This window comes from Rissa tridactyla, chromosome 2, assembly GCF_028500815.1.
Source record: "Rissa tridactyla isolate bRisTri1 chromosome 2, bRisTri1.patW.cur.20221130, whole genome shotgun sequence".
Lineage (NCBI taxonomy): Eukaryota > Metazoa > Chordata > Aves > Charadriiformes > Laridae > Rissa > Rissa tridactyla.
The window spans coordinates 43,693,568-43,713,090 of record NC_071467.1 but is presented as its reverse complement, the minus strand read 5'-3'; the positions used below and the strand labels follow the sequence as shown (position 1 = coordinate 43,713,090).

Genomic DNA, 19,523 nt, shown 5'->3' with positions numbered 1-19,523 from the left:
CTTCAAGATGGGAGAAGCCCAGAAAAAGAGGAGCAGAAAACCAAAAGGGAAGGTAGAATTTAAGAATGAAGTTCAGGAGTTAAAAATTTTCATTATGCCTATGGCACAAGAATGTATATAACAAGACTATATTTCTATGCCAGTCTTTCCAAATTATGTTTGAAGTAACTCTACATTGCAGCCTGCAGCTTAATTGCAGAAATATTTGAGCCAGCTTATATATAAAGAGGCCATCTAACCAAGAAACTACTGAAGGAGGGGTTCGTTTCCCTGCATACAGCTCCGTGACTATTCCTGGCACCTTTCCACTATACTGCATTCAGATGTACAGCACCACCACCACTGATTTCTAGAGGGATTACAAGAGTCTGGAACAACAATCTCCACACTGAAATGCGTCAAATCCACTTCTGAACGCAACCAAGTAACACTATAAAATCCCTTCTCTTTAAAGCATGAGATATTAGATCTCTAGTTTACCGTGCTCCTGGGTTAAAACTGCTACCTGGCCCCTGAATGAGAGACCATTCATGCCTAGCAGAATTTGAGCCTGGACAAAGAGGACAAGTATTTTTATTTGTATATGCAGATGCAAGGATGTGGTATCAAAAGTCTTCCAGTGTGCACAGTAAGGAGGGGAAAAAAAAGAAAAAAGAAAAAAAACACCACAACAAAAACAACACAAGTGTAAAACTTTGTTTTGAAAACACTCATGGGCTTTAAAAAAAAAATGCACAAAAAAAGTCTAAAAGTCATAACAAGGGAACAAATTTAGCGTTTTAAAGTGGATTCATGTTACATGAGGTTCTGTGTGACTTGTAAAGTGATTGGTATATTTTTGCAGTACCTAAAGAAAGCAATATCCGAATAACACATCTGTGAGCAGAGAAATACTGGACATAGAAATTTCTGTACTACACATTTGAAAGCCACCATTCCAGGGAAACTAATTAGTTTGCACTGCAAGGGTCTAAAAATTACACTTTGCCTGCATGCTTGACAAGTAAATACTGTCCGAGTTTGTTCAGACTGCAGTTTTGCAGACAACCACACACACCCCCCAACCAAAAAACCCTCAACAGCCTCCTCCTCCAGCTGCACCAAGTAACCTGATTCCACGGCCGTGCAACGAATCAGGTCATATTAAAAACAAAAAAAACGACACACACCACAATCAAGCCTGACATTTTTCTTGAAAACAGGCCAGCTCGCTATTCAAGTCACAGCACAGCCCCAAACACAGTCACACTGCCCACACCTAAGGTCAAACACCATGACTTGCCTGGAATTCCTTGCACCAGTACTACCACCACAACATAACGCAGGCCTGATTTGATTCTACCATACCATGCCAGCATAAACATATGCAGTGAAGAACAATTCATAGCCATGCAGTTTTCACCCTCTTCAAGCCATAATACAAGTTTTATTGCTGGAAACTATGGTCTTCATTAGGAATTTACAGTAATACAACCATATTCCCCCCACACCCCCAAGGAAAAAAAATTGCTGAGATGAAATGGCCAGTTTTCACCCCCAGTATCAGAAGAATATTAAGAATTCCAAAAAGTTACTCCATATACACCAGCAGCACACAGTGGCTCAAAGCACAGCAGATACAATACAATGCACATAATTATACTGGGTTTGGTAGGAATGGACTTAACTTTCTACACAGCAGACCATATGATGCTGTGGTTTAGACCGGTGACCAAAAAACAGTGTTGATAACACACCAATGGTTTAGCTGTTGCTGAGCAGTCCTTGCAAAACATCAAGGACTTCTCTGTTTCTTGCTCTACACTTCCAGTAAAGTCAGCTCGATGGGGGGGCCAGGAGGCTGGGTGAGGACACAGCCGGGACAGCTGACCAAAGAGATATATTGACTAGGCATCAGTCTACTGGTGTGTGATTGCTTTTGCATCACTTCTTGTTGGATTTATTTTGGGTTCCTACCCTCCTCCCTGTTTTCCCCTTCACTTATTAAACTGTCTTTATCTTGACCCATGAGTTTTCTTGCTTCTGGCCTCCTGATTCTCTTCCCAGTCCTGCTGGGGGGGACTGTGCAAGCAACTGGGTGGGAGTTTTCCTGTCAGTCAGGGTCTACCCACTACAACAGCAGAAGTTATTTCTTCCTCAGTATGCTTACAAACCATTTTAAGCAGATTTCAAGTGGCATTATAGTAGTTTGAGCATATGAGAAAATAAGGTTCAAGGTAAAGCTATTTCCCTTTCACATGATAAGAACTTGAATTCTAATATTTGTACAGCATGGCAGTTGTGACAAAAGTTATTTTTCTAGTTATTTCTTACTGTGCTTAAATAATTCTAAAATTCCTGCTTTTCTGAGCCTTTAAAACCCGCTCTAATCTCCCAGAAAAAACAATGCCGATAAACAATGTAACTTTTCTTTCTAAAATGTGGTCAAGTGAAGCTTCTATTAAGAATGACTCATCTAGACTGCACGAGGAAAACTTTCCAGTCCAGGCAGTAGTTTAGCTTCGAGCTCCAAATTCTCCTAAAGAAAAATAAAACCAGCATTTTTCTTTACCATCTTCACAGACAGGTTCACTTAAGACTTACCATATGCACAGTGAAAAGATCTTGTCGATTCAACATTGGCAGAAAATAGGACCATGCAGTGTTTTTACCACGTTTTGCATAATCAAAGAAGATACAAACACGCTGATGATTCTCCTGTAAAAATGGGGAGAGGGAAAAAGATGAGAGACTTGTAAAAGCATTCAACATAAAACAGATATTTGCTCCTCATTATGTTGGCATACATTATCAGAGTGCACCCTGGCTTGTAACAGCCCATGGAAATTTTTCATTTTGACTGTTACTTGTGGATGCAGTTCATTTCAGCATTCCAACATTAAGGCTAGAGACTGGGGCAGGGGGAAATAAACTTTGAAACCCTAGTTATATCTCAGTACTCCAACACCTACTTGAGTAAAATTGGATGTACCCTTTTGATCAAGCAAGCAAAATGAGAGAAATGAAAGACTAGCTAAATACTGACATTCTCCAGAGGAACACTACTCTTCATGCAATCAATTATGCTTGAGTAAAGTCCATACAAAGCTCTCCACACATTGCTACTTCCACACAAAAGCCTGTTGTTCAATTTGGCTGTGTGTGCTACAAGTGAAACTTCAGAGACACAAAATAGTCCTGCCTCTCCATTCCTCTCAATGAGGAGTGAGCTCTTCTCTCCCAGATGAGGCTGCAACTGGTTCAGCTGTTACTTCAGGCAACCTGTATACCTAGGAGAGGACACAGTCACCAGAAGTCTGTTCTCCAGGGCTTCTAGGCTGAACCACAAGAGACCACAAGTACCTGAACAAGCACTACACACAGTTTCTTCAAGCATTTCACCTAATAACCACCATGAAAAGTAGCTGTTACGGTTCTCCTTAAAGCAGACCAGAAAAGAGGCCATGCAAACCTGAAGGAGAAAGAGGAGCTCTGCCATTTCCTAATAGCTTAGAATATAGACAGTCTTTCAGAAAATCAAATACCCAGATTCTTGCTTTTCCCCAGCATTTCCATATAATTTCTAGTCTGGTGGACACCAAGCCTTCATTCTAAAGAGATGTCTCCCCATTGAAGTTAAGCTATTACAACAAAGCATACAACTCCCATCAAGGCAGGGAGAACTGTTTTAAACACTATAATTGGGAAACTCGCATGAGAACAGTATCTCAGTCTCCACTACCCAATGAATTTAATTTTCAAACTCCCCTAGCTAAAGGGCTTTCCTCCATCAATTCAGCACTCTATTACTGATTTTATGGACCAAGAATCAGCTAGGCAAGCCTGTTCACTGCAATACAATTCATTACGCAGAAGATGATCTGAATGTATCCAGGATCCAAACATCTGGCATCTTACCAAGCAACAGAGTTGCAAGCAACCCTTCACTGAAAAGATCAAAGTTACTGCACCACATAGGCCGCAAACTGCTGTCCTGATCACTGACGGGAAGGTCAGGTGTCACTAGTTATCTGACAGTCATAACCCTTAGAGGACCTGGGGCTGTGGGTCGACAGCTGGCTGAATATGAGCCAGCAGTGTGCCCAGGTGGCCAAGAAGGACAACAGCATCCTGACCTGTATCAGGAACAGCGTGGCCAGCAGGAGTAGGGAAGTGATTGTCCCCCTGTACTCGGCACTGGTGAGGCCCAACCTCGAGTACTGTGTCCAGTTTTGGGCCTTTCACCACAAAAAAGACACTGAGGTGCTGGAGCGCATCCAGAGAAGGGCAACAAAGCTGGTGAAGGGTCTGGAGAATAAATCTTATGAGGAGTGTCTGAGGGAGCTGGGGTTGTTTAGCCTGGAGAAAAGGAGGCTGAGGGGAGACCTTATTGCTCTCTACAACTACCTGAAAGGAGGTTGTAGCGAGGTGGGGGTTGGTGTCTTCTCCCAAGTAACAAGTGACAGAAAAAGAGGAAAAGGCCTCAAGTTGCGCCAGGGGAGGTTTAGACTGGATAGTCAGAAAAATTTTTACACTGAAAGGGTTATTAAGCATTGGAACAGGCTGCCCAGGAAGTGGTTGAGTCCCCATCCCTGGAGGTATTTAAAAGATGGGTAGACATAGTGCTTAGAGATATGGTTTAGCAACGTTTTTTGTCAGAGTTAGGCTGATGGTTAGATTAGATGACCTAAAAGGTCCCTTCCAACATAGGCAATTCTATGATTAATGTTCTATATGGCATGTGTGAAATAGCACTCAAAAACCCTCTCAAAATTTGTGGTTCAAACTTTGAAATAAATAAATAAATAAAATCATCTCTGGAACACAGTGCCTTGTTGGAGAGCCTCCACTCTGACGGCTAATTTGATGAAAAATGGCAGTTTGATCAAATAAGTTGCTGTTAGCATCTACACATATGCCACACAGAGTCTAGCTAAAAAGATCAAAAATAACTAGATCAATTAGTTCAGTTTAAAACATAACTAAAGAGGAGACAGGCAGGTCTGGAAGCAAAAAAGCTGAAATAACTTCAACATGCTGTCAATCAGAAGGCTAGCCTGGTTTGCTGTTAAGGTGCAGGGAAGGAGTGGAAAACTGCCAACAGCCCTGAAATATGTAGTGCTGCACCTTCCTAGGCAGCTACTGACTATGCTGATAAAATGGAAATCCTGAAGCTCTCACATCAACAGTTGAATAATTTATTCTGAAGAAGCATAATGAAACTCACTTGGGTGGTATCGCTACCTGAGCCAACTACAGTGCAGGTTCTTAAAGATTTCACAAGTAACAGACCATGCAGGGGTCACTAATCCAGAGAAACTGTTACAAGTATTTATCATATGAATAGAATAAGAAATGTTTCCTCAGGGATTCTAGTATGCTAACACTCTCTACCTTGAGAAATAAGCTATATGGTCACATTCTTCTAAGGCAATCACCAGATTAATTTCACTTCTGACAGCCTCTGAAATAAGTCTTTCTTAGAACGATGATCAAACCCATTAGTAGAACTGCTGGAATAATGCTAGACACCCAGGTAGGCTTTTGGTGTGCTCACAACACAGTTGATAATGATATTTACAACATCACAAGAAAACCACAGAAAGACAATAGAAGAACCACAGACAGTCATCATCAACAGTGACAAAAGTTGGATACTGTTACCTGCGATAGTTTCTGAAGTTTCATCTATCAAAGGTAGCTTTCAAATACTGTTTGTTTGTTTTATGAAACTGCAGTGAACAGCCTTGCTCAAAACAGTTTTACTGAAAGAGTCAGTAGCACCATGACAGGCCATGCCCTTGAACAACTAATTTCTTGCTTAAAATCTTTGCATGTACTGAATTGAAACTATTTGGACAAAGACAGGAGACTTCATATCCACTACTGTGGATTCTTCTGTCCATGCAGTCTGCAGAGACCCTGCGCTAAGCTCACAGTCACAGAGTCAATGGCCTATATGCTGCTTTCCGAATTAACACCTTGAAAATATGCAACTACGTCTCCATAAGGCATCACTGACAGCATGTTGTACCATCTGAACACAACCAAAAGAAAACAGAAGTCCTGTTTCAGCCTTGCCTAGTGGAGGCACGGAGAGTTAGGAAGCCCTGGGATGATGCCAGGCAGACGCATGCACACAAGCCCTCTTTACAAGCAGCGAGACATCCCTGAATAATCAAGTCATACAGAGCATTGCAAAAGCCAGTGCAGCCTTTCAGACACTGAAAAAGAATTTCTAAAGTGAAAAAGGCATCCAATTTCAAACAAAACCAAATATATACTGTGCAGAAACATCTCTATTCTCCTGTATCATTATAAAGCCTGGACAATTTAAAGTCATCATGTTTAACGTTAAGAATTCCACATATGCCACTTCTGTGGCAGGGCAAGGCCCTGAATACAGAAATGTCAGTGCATGACCATAAAGTCAAGAAAACATGTTCATCTAGACACATATGACAGAACTAATAAGGCAGTAAGAGATTACTTAAAAATACTTTCTGCAACCACCTCAAACAATTGCATTAGTTCTAGAGTGGGCCAGTGAAACCTGTGGAGCATTAATTCCACAGCACAGGAGATTATATCGGTTATCGCATATTGCAGCCATAGGCTATGTGCTAATGTCAAAGCACATAAGCAGCACAAGACCCACTAACACCCACAAAAAGTTCCAAAGAAGGGCAAACTAAATGATTACCTCTGCGGCCATCAACATGTCTCACACAGAAAAGGAGAACAATTCCTTACAAAAGCAGCCATAATAAACAGACTTCTCTCACACTGAAACAAAGTTTGTCATCAAATGCATAAACCAAAACAAGGTACTCCCAACTTAGTGTCCTAACCAAGAAATGACACTGAGGCTTCCCTTTTGTCTTCTCTGCTTCTTAATGTTTGTGTCACATTTGAGAAAAAGTAGATCTAAAGAAAAGAAGAGAGGGTCAGAGTGACAAAGCTGCAGATGGGCACGAAGAAACTGCTGCCACCAGCTATTATTCTAGCAGTCGGGGCACTCACTCATGGCTCTAATGTGCAGACAGGCACCTGAAAGAACACCATAATCCCCACGTTATAGGTATTGCTGGGAGTAGAACTCACATGGTTCACCTCCTAGGGCAATATCCTAAATGATTAAGTTATCATGAGACACATTTCACTGTAACCTTGCATTAAATATAACATAAAACAGCAGAACAGAAACTGTCAAACAGCCAGATATGCTATGTGAATACCAAGTGAAAACCTTACACGACGCAACCCATCTTGTTAAATCATTACTTCAACCACTTTCTCTTAGTCTTCAAGAGTGAAGAAATGCAAAAGTGAGATTATCCGATTTAGTAAAGTCTCCCCTTGACTCATCCAAGTCAGCACAGCAGTCCTGACACCAAATTTAATAGCCTACTCTTATAAGTCACTGTACCCCATAGCTACAAAGAGCTATGTATGTCACTGAATCAGAAGTTCCTGTTTTATAGTTAAACCATGGAGAATTTCAGAACATGCTGTCCTAAACAGTCTAACTTAAGTTGGAAATCCGAAGCTGCGGAAACTACACCTTCTTGCTGAGGGTGGTCAAATAGACACCTCTGTAGGAAAAGCTTCAACAACTTCAAGTCAGAAGTCATACCCTATCTACACAACAGGAAAGGGCAGAGGTCACAAATCATCCCCTTAAATCCAAGTTTTGCATCAAACATGGTTGAGAGCCAACAGACAGGCATACAGGTACTTTTTATTTCCAGAATATGAACAACACCCATACAACTTTAGTCCTAACATTTAACTTCTGAAGACAAGATCTAAAAATTTAAAAGAATATTTTTAATACAGTATGACAAACACCTGAAGAGACCTGAATTAGGCTATGGAAACATTCAAGCATGCATTTAAAGACTTAAAAATAAGACAGGTTATTGACCTACTTGCAGCATATCATCAACCATAGTCAGAATGTACTGAACCGTCTGTTCCTTGGAGATATGAGTCATCAAGTTTATAAATGTTTTAGCACACTAGAAAAATAAGAGAGACATTAAAATTAATATTAAAAATTATCTTCATGCCTTTTGATAATATAAAACAGGACCTCATTAATTCACAGTTAAGTCTTACATAAGCATTGAACATCCCAACATCTTATTCAACTGCAGCAAGAGATGAATACATTTGACATTATATTACAAAGAAAATTTTCTGTCACATTGATCGTTACCTTTTTACAAGTTGTTTTATGGCTTTCAAATGAAATAACAAGCACTCGCTAGTGTAAGTCAGCAAGGTGCTTTGTTGAAAGACTGATTAGAAAAATCTCCATCAGTATCTCTTTTTATGGCAGCGAGGAGAACCACCAAGTAAACTAACAAAACAGCAACAAATTTAGACATGGTATAAGACAGTTTCAGCAACTTGAGCAGAGGGAGGGAAGACAAGTCACTCTTACCTGTTCACTTCCTACACCTTGTAGGCAAATCTTTGTTCATATTTGAGCTATTTTCTGCCTCCTGAACAACTCTACTCTACAATTTCAGGAACAAACAGATACAATAGGCTGGAACAGTCACAGCACTACTTTTTACACTTCCTCCTTCCCCTTCACCCCATTCAACTAAGACTGAAAGAAAAATGGAACTCTTGAGCTGCTACACTGTAATTATGTAGTAGCATATAATGTTCACCATATATGCTTTTGCCATTATGCAAATTACGGTCCATTCCATAGCAGTCCCACAATACAGTTTCGGGGGAGGAGGAGCGGGGGGAGGGGGAAATGAAACAGAACAGCCTAAAATTAAAGTAGAAAAAAGGGCTGGAAAGTTTTGTGTCTTGAGTGCACCTCCTACTCTTCCGCTCTGCCTCAACCAATCCTCTTGACGTCTGACATCATCTGATAGAATCTCAGGCTTCAAGGCTGAGATTCTACTGCTTGAAATATCATTAAAGTGTCTTTGGGGATCTTGCCTGGACTCCATAAGTCAAACGGCATAGGTCACTTATCAATCTTATATCAGCTCTGTCCAATGCAGGTGTCTCTTATCTTACAGTGCCCAAAATGACACCTGTGTTTAAATAACTGAATCTGCCTTAGTAGTCAGTGGGCTCTGTTGCTGGATCTACGTTATAATCGTTCACCTAGCTAAGCAGAAACTTCGCAGGCAGTAGCTCTCATATAAACTCTAAGGAAAAAAAGCTCAAAAAAAGTGACTCAAGTATAACTGCATGATTAAGTAAACTGGGTGAGGAAAGACTTGAGCTAGCTTGTCCCACAACAGAGTCCTTCAAAGTCAGATGACATTTAGTAATAATTTAATAGATTTTAAAAAGAATGTCCAACCTGCATATAGAAAAAATATAATAGCAAGTTTTATACTTCTTCCATAACATCTTAACTGTATACAGCCAACATTAAAATAGAGTTGGTAGAAGAATTTCCTTCCATCCTCCTCAAAAGACAGATTATTAAAAGAAAGTAAAGTTACTTGATTGCCTTCTGTTTGCAGCAACTCCTGTTTTTCTTCTGGATTTCTTTTCTGTTCAAATCTTTGAATAAATTCACAGTCTTCACCTGAAATCATCTGCCCTCTGAAAAGCAAAATACAAAACCATAAGCAACATGAACAGTAAGTTTTCAAACTGTATTATGTTTACATGGCAACACCTGGGTAGGGGGGTGGCTGCAGGGACAGTTTCTATGAGAAGGCACGAGAAGCAGCCCCCATGTCCGACAGAGCCGATGCCAGCTGGCTCCAAGACAGACCCACCACTGGCCAAGGTTGAGCCACTCAGCGACAGTGGTAGCACCTCTGTGTAACACATTTAAGAAGGGGAAAAAGTTGCTGTGGAACAGCAACTGCAGCCGGAAGGTAAGCAAGAACAACTCTGCAGTCAGTGAAGGAGGGGGAGGAGGTGCTCCAGGCACCATAGCAGAGATTCCCCTGCAGCCCATGCTGAAGACCACAGTGAGGCAGGTTGACCCCCTGCAGCCCATGGAGGTTAATGGTGGAACAGATATCCAACTGCAGCCTGTGGAAGACCCCATGCTGAAGCAGGTACATATGCACTAAAGGAAGCTGCTGCCCATGGGAAAAACAAACTAGAGAAGGCTCCTGGCAGGAGCTGTGACCCCGTGGAGAGGAGCTCACACTAGAGCAGGTTTTCTTGCAGGACCTGTGGCCCCATGGGGGGACCTATACTGAAGCAGTCTGTTCCTAAAGGACTGCACCCATGGAACAGGGCCCACACTGGTGCAGTCCCAGAAGGACTGTAACCTGTGGGTGGGATCCTGTGCTGGAGCAGAGGAAAAGCATGAGAAGGAAGGAGTAGCAGAAACAAAGCATTATGAACTTACAGCAACCCCCATTCCCTGCACTGCTCAGGGTGAGGAGGTAGAGCAGTCAGGAGTGAAGTTGAGCCTGCGAAGAAGGGAGGGGTGGGGGGAAGGTGTTTTTTAGGTTGGTTCTTATTTCTCATTATCCTAGTCTGTTTAATTGGCAATAAATTAATTTAATTTCCCCAAGTAGAGTCTGTTTTGCCCATGATGGTAATTGCTGAGTGATTTCCCTGTCCCTATCTCAACCCAAGAACTATTTGTCATATTTCTTCCCCTGTCTTTTTATGACGGGACAGTAATAAAGCAGCCTCATGGGCACCTGGTAACCGGTCAAGGTCAACCCACCGAACAAGCCTTATTTTCTTCAACTTGGTATCTCAACAGTATCGCCCTACAAATCCTACATCCCACAGTAGAACGTAAAAAGCTCCTTTCTGCAAAAGGTCTCACATGCAAAGAATTTGTAACTAATGACAGAATAATCTCTCTAAAGCCTTACCTACACTTTGCCTCTGCTAAACAGCATTCTCTAAATAATTCTTGAACTTCCAGAGGCTGAAGGCAACGGTCAGTGGAAACAGATGTAAGAACTGAAATACACACAGCTAGCACATTATGCCAAAATTATAATATATAACATGCATAATAATCTAGTCCTAGCTGAAAGAAGTGCTGAAAAATAAAATTGTTATTTTAAGTTTGCCATAAGCACTGAAGAGAATTTTAAGGACTACAGAGAACTTGGTTCCTAATATATTTTTAGCTTTCACTAATTACAAAGTCTCAGCTTTTCCTGGTAGTTTAAAAACTGATATGCATGTAAGCTCATCCAAACATACAGCAAGGGGGCTTGATATAGTAAACTGCTGTGGACACTTACAAGCTAACAGATCTCTACTTGATCTTCTCTGCAACATTAATACTCAAGGGGTTACTGCCATCATCAGTGCTATTTCAGAAAGCTGTTGAATCAGCTGAACAGCTGGCAGAATATGTTGGGGGTTTTTTTGTTATAATATAAAGCTTACTATCACAACAAATAACAAATTTGTTGAAATGGCACAATCAGGTACTCTTCAGGTAAAAAAAATAATTTTAAATCAAGCAGTCCTGAAAACATCCAAGACTTTAGGAGGTTAATACTAGGAGTGCTTCATGAAAGAAGAAAATTGTGCACATCATCAACACAAAAGTCACAGGGGATGAAAGTATTAGACATTGTTCTGTTTCAGTTATTTCCAAGACTCATCTCCTCTCACATTTCCACTGAGTCAAATGCCTCTTCCACTTTGCAAATTTATGTAGCACAGATTCTTTTAATCCATCTTTTCCACATTCCAGGTCCGTTTCCAGACAATCCATGATGAGGTGTTCCTTTAAAATCCTTGTAAACTTACGGGACATGTTCACTTTTCTTTTATTAATTGGCTCATCTGGCTCACAGAAACATAAATAGTAAGACCTACAATGGGTTCTTATCTTTCCTCTTACTTAAATGGTTAAGTCTTGAAGATGACCTCATCACAGAGTCATCTTTTACCTATTAACTTTTCAGGCAAAGAACATAAGTAGTCGGGTACCACATTCCTGTATTCTAGCTGCTTTGTATGAAATATTCTTATGTGCACTGAGGAAAGGCAATTAACACTTACTAGATGGAAGGTTCATAAAGCAAGAGATAGTCCTCAACTAATTTCTACTAAAACTTAACTAATTATAGAAGAAAAAGTAAGTAGCCAATGATGACCATGCTGCTATCACATGCTTTTTAGATTGACTTGTGTTCTTTCTCGCCTATTAAGGGTGGATTTGAGTAGTTGTTGAAAGATGAGGACAATTCATCCACCGCAAATACTGGACTTAACGACCCGTAACTAGAAGCCTCTCATGTTTCAATCAATACTGGCCAAGCCAGGGACTCCCGGATGATACTGATATAAGGTAACCAGATCAGGATGTTTATAAGAATATTGCCATTTAGGACGCACTTCAAAGACAACATAAGGTGAACCCTTAATTTTTAGCTTCAATGCTTGAAAAAGCCTGAGCCCAGGAAGAGATATGCTTCTTTATAGCCAGGCTATTACAAAAGCTCTGCCAACTGTCAAAGAAAAAAAGCTTTCAAGTTTTTGCTTTCATCTTACATTAGACCACAGGGAAAAAGAAAGAAGTGTGTGGACTGATGTTGCCTTGAGAAGAAAAGAAGTCAGAGTTTACACTTTATTGCTTTGTAAGTGCCATTCGAAGACACTTTCCAACCCATACAAGAGTACAAGGGATTTGACAGTTTTGTAAACGAGTTGTTAATATTTTATCAAGGATCTCATGTATCTGATTAATAGTTTTATTAATTTCAAATTCATCCATTTCCACTCATCTCATTTTAAAATTCAAATAACTGATTATATAGTAAACCTTAGCAATCAATACAAAAAAAAAAAAAAAACCAACAACAATGCAAACCAGCCTCAGACAGCAGGTACTGGCTACCATGACACTATTACCGCATTTTCCTTATCCCTTCTTCAAAGAGACAGAAATTTCTCAGCAGCTTTAAGCAAACAATGCAAATAACCAAAGCTTCCCTCCCTCCCTCTTCCTAGCAGCCATTTAGTTTTTTATTTTTCAGGATGTGTCTATACTGCCTTTTGTCAACAGATAAGAGTCACTTTGAGCTTCAGCTGTCTGGATATATCAGGTTCAGACCAGGAGCCCTGTAACCACACTTTAAAGTGCTGTGCTTGATACTAAGGCCTGCCTTTGAGAGCACTAGCTACAGGACAGTAAACTGAAGCCGTGTAAGATTTAGAAAGCATGAATTCATAAAACCGTTTTTAAAACCTCTTGGTCTCTCAAGATGATTCACAAACTTGTGATTCCTTCCTTTTATTATGCATTTCCTCCATCAGCTCTTGTTCCTTTTTTTGTTTGAATGACTTAACAAAAGTCATTCCAGAGGTTAGTTGAGTTTTGTCTGGTTGGTTTTTAACTGGGGGGGGGAGTTGTTGTTTGGGTTTTTTTTTTTTAATTAAAAAAAAATTTGACTACATCTGCAGCAAATATGAAGTTCATATGAAGCCATCATGTCAAGGCATAATTTCTTTTATCCCGTTATCTATATTACTTTGCATGTGCCTAAAGGACATTCATTTGATCCAATTGCTCAACAGCTTTAACGTTGCAAAATTAAAACAGTAAAACAGGCTGAATGTACTCTGCAAGACCGGACCAAATTTAAAAAAAAAAACAAAACAACCAAAAAAAGAACCCCACACATACACAACAAGTTAGGAAACTTCTCTCTTTCTTCTAAAACAAGATTTGCTTTTTAAAGTCCGAGATATTTAACCCCACTTTAGAAAGTTTCCCTGCCTCCAGGAAACTAAAATAGATGTTTTAACATCAGAATTTACAAACATACATGTAAAGTACTTGAAGACACATGGGAAACCATGTAGAAATTAGCCATCAGCTATCTCACCTGATTAAATATGAAATATTGTCAAATGCTGTATACCTAAAGAAGGTACAGTGCAGTAAGATGCAAGTTAAACTCTAAAACGAGTTCACTTTTTCACAGTACTCATTTACTACCCTTAGAAAGCAAAACCAAACTTGTTTCAAGCAAGCCAACACACCCTCCAAAGGCATTCCGACACCCTGAAGAAAATGCTGAAAGCAACTGCACAGTACACAACAGCGATGCACCATATTTCTAACTAGCAGATGGCATCAACACCTCTAAACTACAAGCCTCAAGATCCAAAGGCAGGAAAGTCTGTACAGAACTAATGGCCTAAACGATGCTTAGATTCCAGAAGGTAGCTAGACCTACACATCACCTTCCACTGTTCCAAGATTTGTTACTTTCTTCTCCCTCAGACATTGACCCTAGCTGGAATTCAACACAAAGAAAGCGTAAATTTTAACATTAAAAAAAAAAATGTCTTTTTCCACAGCCTAATTTTGAAGTGAGCACTGAACACAGTGGCAAACTAGTACTACATACACTTGTAACAGCTAAATATTTCACTTCCTTGCCAACAGTATACATAGAAAACATCAGAAGTCAGCAGTTCTGTGTTAGTGTAGTTTGACATTTAGTTTACAGTTACAACCTTCAGAGATGGAATAAACAATACGCCAGTTAATCTTTAGCTTGAACTGACTTTACAAGAGAATTCAGGCTACTAGGGTCTGACAAACTATCAGCAACCCATTTTACTTTTGCACTGCAGAACACAGAGCAGAAGAGAACTTCAGAATGCCTTCTTGCGTGACCAAGACTCCAATGCTGTTGCGAATGATGTAATCTTTAAAGAATCTTTATACATATAAAACTGTCACAGCCAGATTTGAAAAAAGAAAAATTCATCAGAATTTCTTGTGAAGTTCTTCAACCCCAACTACATAAACACTATCTATAGTTCAAGGAACACAAGTTATGTCATGCTTGAGTTGATGTGTTAGTTTAGGAAACACAAACAAAAAATCCTTCCTCTAATGTAAAAATGTCTGAAGACTTGAAGTACACCTCCATGTATTTATATGCAAGCTTACCAAACTAAATGCAGACTGCCAGAACAGGAGCTCAAAAGAAAGCAAGAGAAGCGTCCTTCAAAATCATCAACATCCCATCTTCCTTCTACTCTACAGACCAGAACAAACCATCTGACCTCCCTCTAACAGGTGCATCAGAAGCAAGCAGTTTCCACTCATTAATAATGTGCTTCATTCCAGAAGTGAGTCAATATAGCTGCACTAACTGACTTTTCAACAAATCCTCAAAGACACCATCACATCCAAACAAGCCTGTTGTAAAAGAGACATGTCCAAAAACAGGTATAATTTTATTCCCTCTTTAGAAGCACCAGAAGTTGTGCTAATATTTTCCAATAACTAATGATAAGCAAACTCCTCAGCCTTCATGATGCTCCACAATCCCTTTGGCACCACTTAAGTTCATCCTTGAAGCTACCTTAGCCAGACAGCCAGGCTGTTATCAGTAAATACAAGACACAAAGATTACATTCATTTTGGAGCAATAATAAACAGGACACGCTGTCACTGACATACAGAGGGCACCACGCATTGAACAGTCTCACAACAGGGTCACAAACACTAGCCGGATGTACTACATACAGTAGCCTACAAAACGTGGCTAACCCATCAAAGAGAGGAAATAACTGGTACATTTTTCTTTCATGGATTCCAGAACAAAAGAGTCAAATTCTACATCTACAATCTGAAAAAGAACCCTCAACCCTGCCTCCTGGTCAGGAAAAGTTGCACAGAAATTTCATGGCAGATCAATAAACAAAACTCCTTCATCCTTCTTCAGCACCAGAGAGAACACCCCAAGAATGAAGGCAAATTATAAGTGGTAGACCATATAAAGCACAGTCAAGCAAATAATACCACATATGCATTCAAAATACAACTCCTCGCCAAACAGAACCATCCCTTATATTAACAAAAGCAACAGATGAATCTCACCAGCCTTATAGCCTGAACCACTGGAGATGCTGTGAAAAAGACTATCTGGGATATTCACTTAGATTGACAGTGAACAATTGTACTCCCACTTTTATCCCAAATAACTGCAAACTAGCTGTTCGCTTGCCACTGAGACAGCACAGGAACAGCTGCCCAGGCTTCCCCAGGACATGCATCCTATCAGATGGATAACAGGGCACACAGTAACAGCCAAAGCCATTTAGATTACTTGACAAATACTTGGTAGCTGCTGCTGTCAAGTTACCACACCAGCTTCTTTCACCTGCAAAGCCACTGTCATGTCTCTCTGCAAACTTAACAAGGAACCGATACATATGAAAAAATAGGCTAGAACAAAAAAGCCTCCTCAGCAGATCAGTTCCTCAATCCAGTTTACCATGTAGACATACAATCACAAAGAGAAAAAAAAAAAAAAAAACACAATTGAATGAATGGAATAGACAAGACTGAGCTACACAGCACACAGCAACGCAGGTAGTTATTGATGAGATTCTACCATGTTAGCATTTCTCAGCTTGCATATGTACAGTTTTGCAACATTATTTTAGCATATAGTATATATTTATGTATCACAGTTACCTGAAAAAACCTTATCTTTTGCAAAGTGGTGTAACGTTGATAATCACAAAGCAGCATCTGCGTGGCTTGTACCTCTAGACTCATCAAGATTTCTGCTAATTCAGTTACAAAGCTACTAATGCTGAAGTAATACGTGGACCCTCAAGAGATAATACTAATTTACACTTTGCCAGTATTCTTCATAGGTACCTGTCACGAGGAATGCATGGATGCAAGAATCCTGCATTTCACTTCAGAATACAGAAGTCTGTTTCTTCTCCTTGTCCCCTACCTCATGCATAAATCTATTTTCCTCAGCTTGTCCCTATATGCTCTCTGGACAACATTTCTCTCACTATTCCCAGTGCCATTATATACTTTCCAAAGTAAACTCTGACCTTATCTAAAATGGCACGCACAGCTCTTCCCACACTGAAGATGTTTTGGCCTACTCCCCGATTTACTTCTTTCAGTTGCTTTCCAGCACTATTCTTGCTTTAGCTGAGGTACAGCTTATTTTCCTAGACTACCAGTCAAGTTTTGCTAGTACAACCTGTATTCACACAACGACTCTTCAGCAATAGATTTAACGTATCTACATATAAGACAACTCTTACTGCAAACTTTTCTTACATCAGTACTCATCCAATAAGGATAAGTTTGAGAATGTCATTTGAAAGATGACAGGAAAAAAACAGACAGTCTTACCATACCTTTGTGCAAACTTATATAATTTGTTATTACGCTATTCAGTTCACAGAAGTAGAGTTCCCTTTCTTGTAATAAGTCATAAGAAAATTTTCCCCAACCATTTCCATTTAACATAGACTTTTTCCAACTATTTTCATGGGACCAAGACAGAATGTTCCTCACTGTAATGTAATGTTCCAATGTAACACAAAATCTCAAAAAGTCTAACACTTAAGAGGGAAGGAAAAAAAAAAAGAAAAAAATTGTGGAAAGTTTTTACTTACTGGAGATACGACTGCCAGTTTACTTTGTTTGCCCGAACTTCAGCAGCTTTGGCAGCAATGATGTTTGTTGGGACAGCAGCATCTACAGCACCTCGGATATCCATCGCGATTGATAATTAAAGTGTACCTAGAAATACCAAGTCAGATTTGAGACCTCTTATTAAAGAGCAGAGTATCTGTCCACTATTTTAAAGAAATAAAAAGGAAAATCTACTTTCATGTATCCAATTCTCTAAAACTGTACTCAGTACTTTCTGAGAAACCAAAGTTTTACAAAGTATCTAAAATGTGACCTCTCTGAAAAGAAACAAGAAGCCAAACCTACATGCTAAACTTTAACCAATAAGTTTGCTAAAATAGAAGATATATACCATTACTAAATAACTCCCAGTCTCTTAAATTCTTGAGCAATCGAATAAAGTTATTTAAATAAAAACTACGCTTCTGCAATGTTAAAGTAGGCCTACAGATAACAGAAGCTGTCTTCCTTCCACATCAGGGTTAAAATTCAGTGCCACCCCCACACATTAGGACTGACTTTATCCAGGTATTTGTCTAAGAGTATTTAGACATTAGAAACACATAAACTACAATTTCAGAAGAGAAACACAAGTTATAAAAATTTAAAAAAATATTACACAGCCTAACAGGAAAATTCAAATTATCACTGTCCAGAAAGCAAACTAAAAATTAATACAAAAGCTCTTAATCGGAACATACTACGTTACCATAAGCAGTGACCTTCACCACTTCTCCTTTCTCCTTCCTTTATGGTTTAATCTCCACCTGACTTTGATGCCAAAACAAGAAGTGTGTTTGCAAAAGCTTGAGACCCAGCCAGAGCAGGAATTCCTTACAACCTAAACTGCATCAAGCCTCTCCACGCAGCCTGTTTCTGGACTTTTTCAGTTCCCTGTACAGAAGCAACCAAGAGCAAACTGGCACGTTCTGCCCCATCCCTAACAAGCATACCTCGTTCGTTTGACTGAATGAAAATATGATTCAAAGAAAAAAAAAAAAAAAAGGAACCACCCTGAACAAATAGAGCTGCAGCACTGTCCTGCCTTTGAAACTACTTCTGTGCCCACAAAGACGGCACCATTTACTACGGCTTTCAAAGACCACTGAAGGTTTCCTAGCTCTGACGGAACCCAGACAGCGCCATTTAAATACCCCTTGAGGCGCAGAGGAGGGCAGGGTGGGTGACAGGGTTTCATCAGCACCCAAGCCACACAGACAAGCCAAAGAACCCAAGGCGCCTGGGGCAGAGGGGAAGGACCGTGACCCCTGTCCTGCCACTCCCTGCACAGGCTCACAGACACGGCCGCCTCCTGAGGGGCCCGGAGGCGCCCCATCCCTCGGGGAAGCCGCGGAGCCCTTCCTGCCGCCCCCGGGCCCGCCAGAGCCCCCGTGAGAGGCCGTGTGGCGGCAGGGCCCCCACCCCGGGACCACCCGCCCGCCCCCGTGGAGGGCGGCTCTCACTCACCCCAAGGGCACGCCAGCGGCCGAGGGCTGTGAGAGGGAGAAGCCCGGCAAGGCCGGAGAGCCCGCGCACCCGAAGGCCGGCCCCGCCACTGCGCTGCGGTGCCCTGCGCTGCGCTCCACCGCCCTCCGCAGCCTCCCCACCGCCACCGCCGTCACGTGACGCCGTTCACCTGACCACAACGGCGGCCTCCGAGGGACAACTCACCCCCAGAGCGCCCCGCCCGCCGGCGGGAGGCGCGCGGTGGGCGGGGCGGGCGCGCGGCCGTTGGAGGCGGTGGCCGTTAGGGCGGGAGCTGTGGCACCCCGGCACCTCTGTAGGTCGTGTGTGCGCATGGCTGTACGTGTTTCATTGTCTGTACATCTTTAGAGTACGAATTCTTGTACGCATTACATACGTGTATGATTTTATGTGGGAAAGCTGGCTCTTCCCCACAGCTGGAGAGCGGGCAGGTGTTCCTGGGCCCCTGGTAGAGAGATCTGACTGCCTGTGCCACATCGTGTGGCGTCACGGGCGTGACGGCCTGTTGTGTCACACCTCTCCCTCACCTCGTGAGCTGCACCGGGCGCCTTCTTCCGCAGGCACACCTCAGTGGGGTGCAGCACCCGGCACAGCTGCTTCTTTTGTTGTGAAAACGTGGCCTGTGTACGTTGGGCTTTGTCTCTACAGGCGAACG

The 19,523-nt window shown here is 41.2% G+C and overlaps 1 protein-coding gene across 2 annotated transcripts in view; it reads right to left on the bottom strand.

The window, feature by feature from the left end:
• The window catches only part of ATP6V1H (ATPase H+ transporting V1 subunit H), a 50,562-nt gene extending 31,548 nt beyond the window's left edge, over positions 1 to 19,014 (bottom strand). The window contains exons 1-5 of one of the 2 annotated variants that reach the window (XM_054192239.1): positions 18,851 to 19,014; positions 17,365 to 17,491; positions 9,465 to 9,567; positions 7,911 to 8,000; positions 2,584 to 2,697 (exon numbers count right to left, since the gene is read on the bottom strand). In XM_054192239.1, the coding sequence (XP_054048214.1) occupies positions 2,584 to 2,697; positions 7,911 to 8,000; positions 9,465 to 9,567; positions 17,365 to 17,468 (411 nt within the window). In that variant the 5' untranslated portion in view covers positions 17,469 to 17,491; positions 18,851 to 19,014. Of the gene's footprint in view, positions 1 to 2,583; positions 2,698 to 7,910; positions 8,001 to 9,464; positions 9,568 to 17,364; positions 17,492 to 18,850 lie in introns of those variants that run through there. The other variant, XM_054192241.1, reaches the window with a different exon arrangement.
• Positions 19,015 to 19,523: the final 509 nt, after the last annotated feature.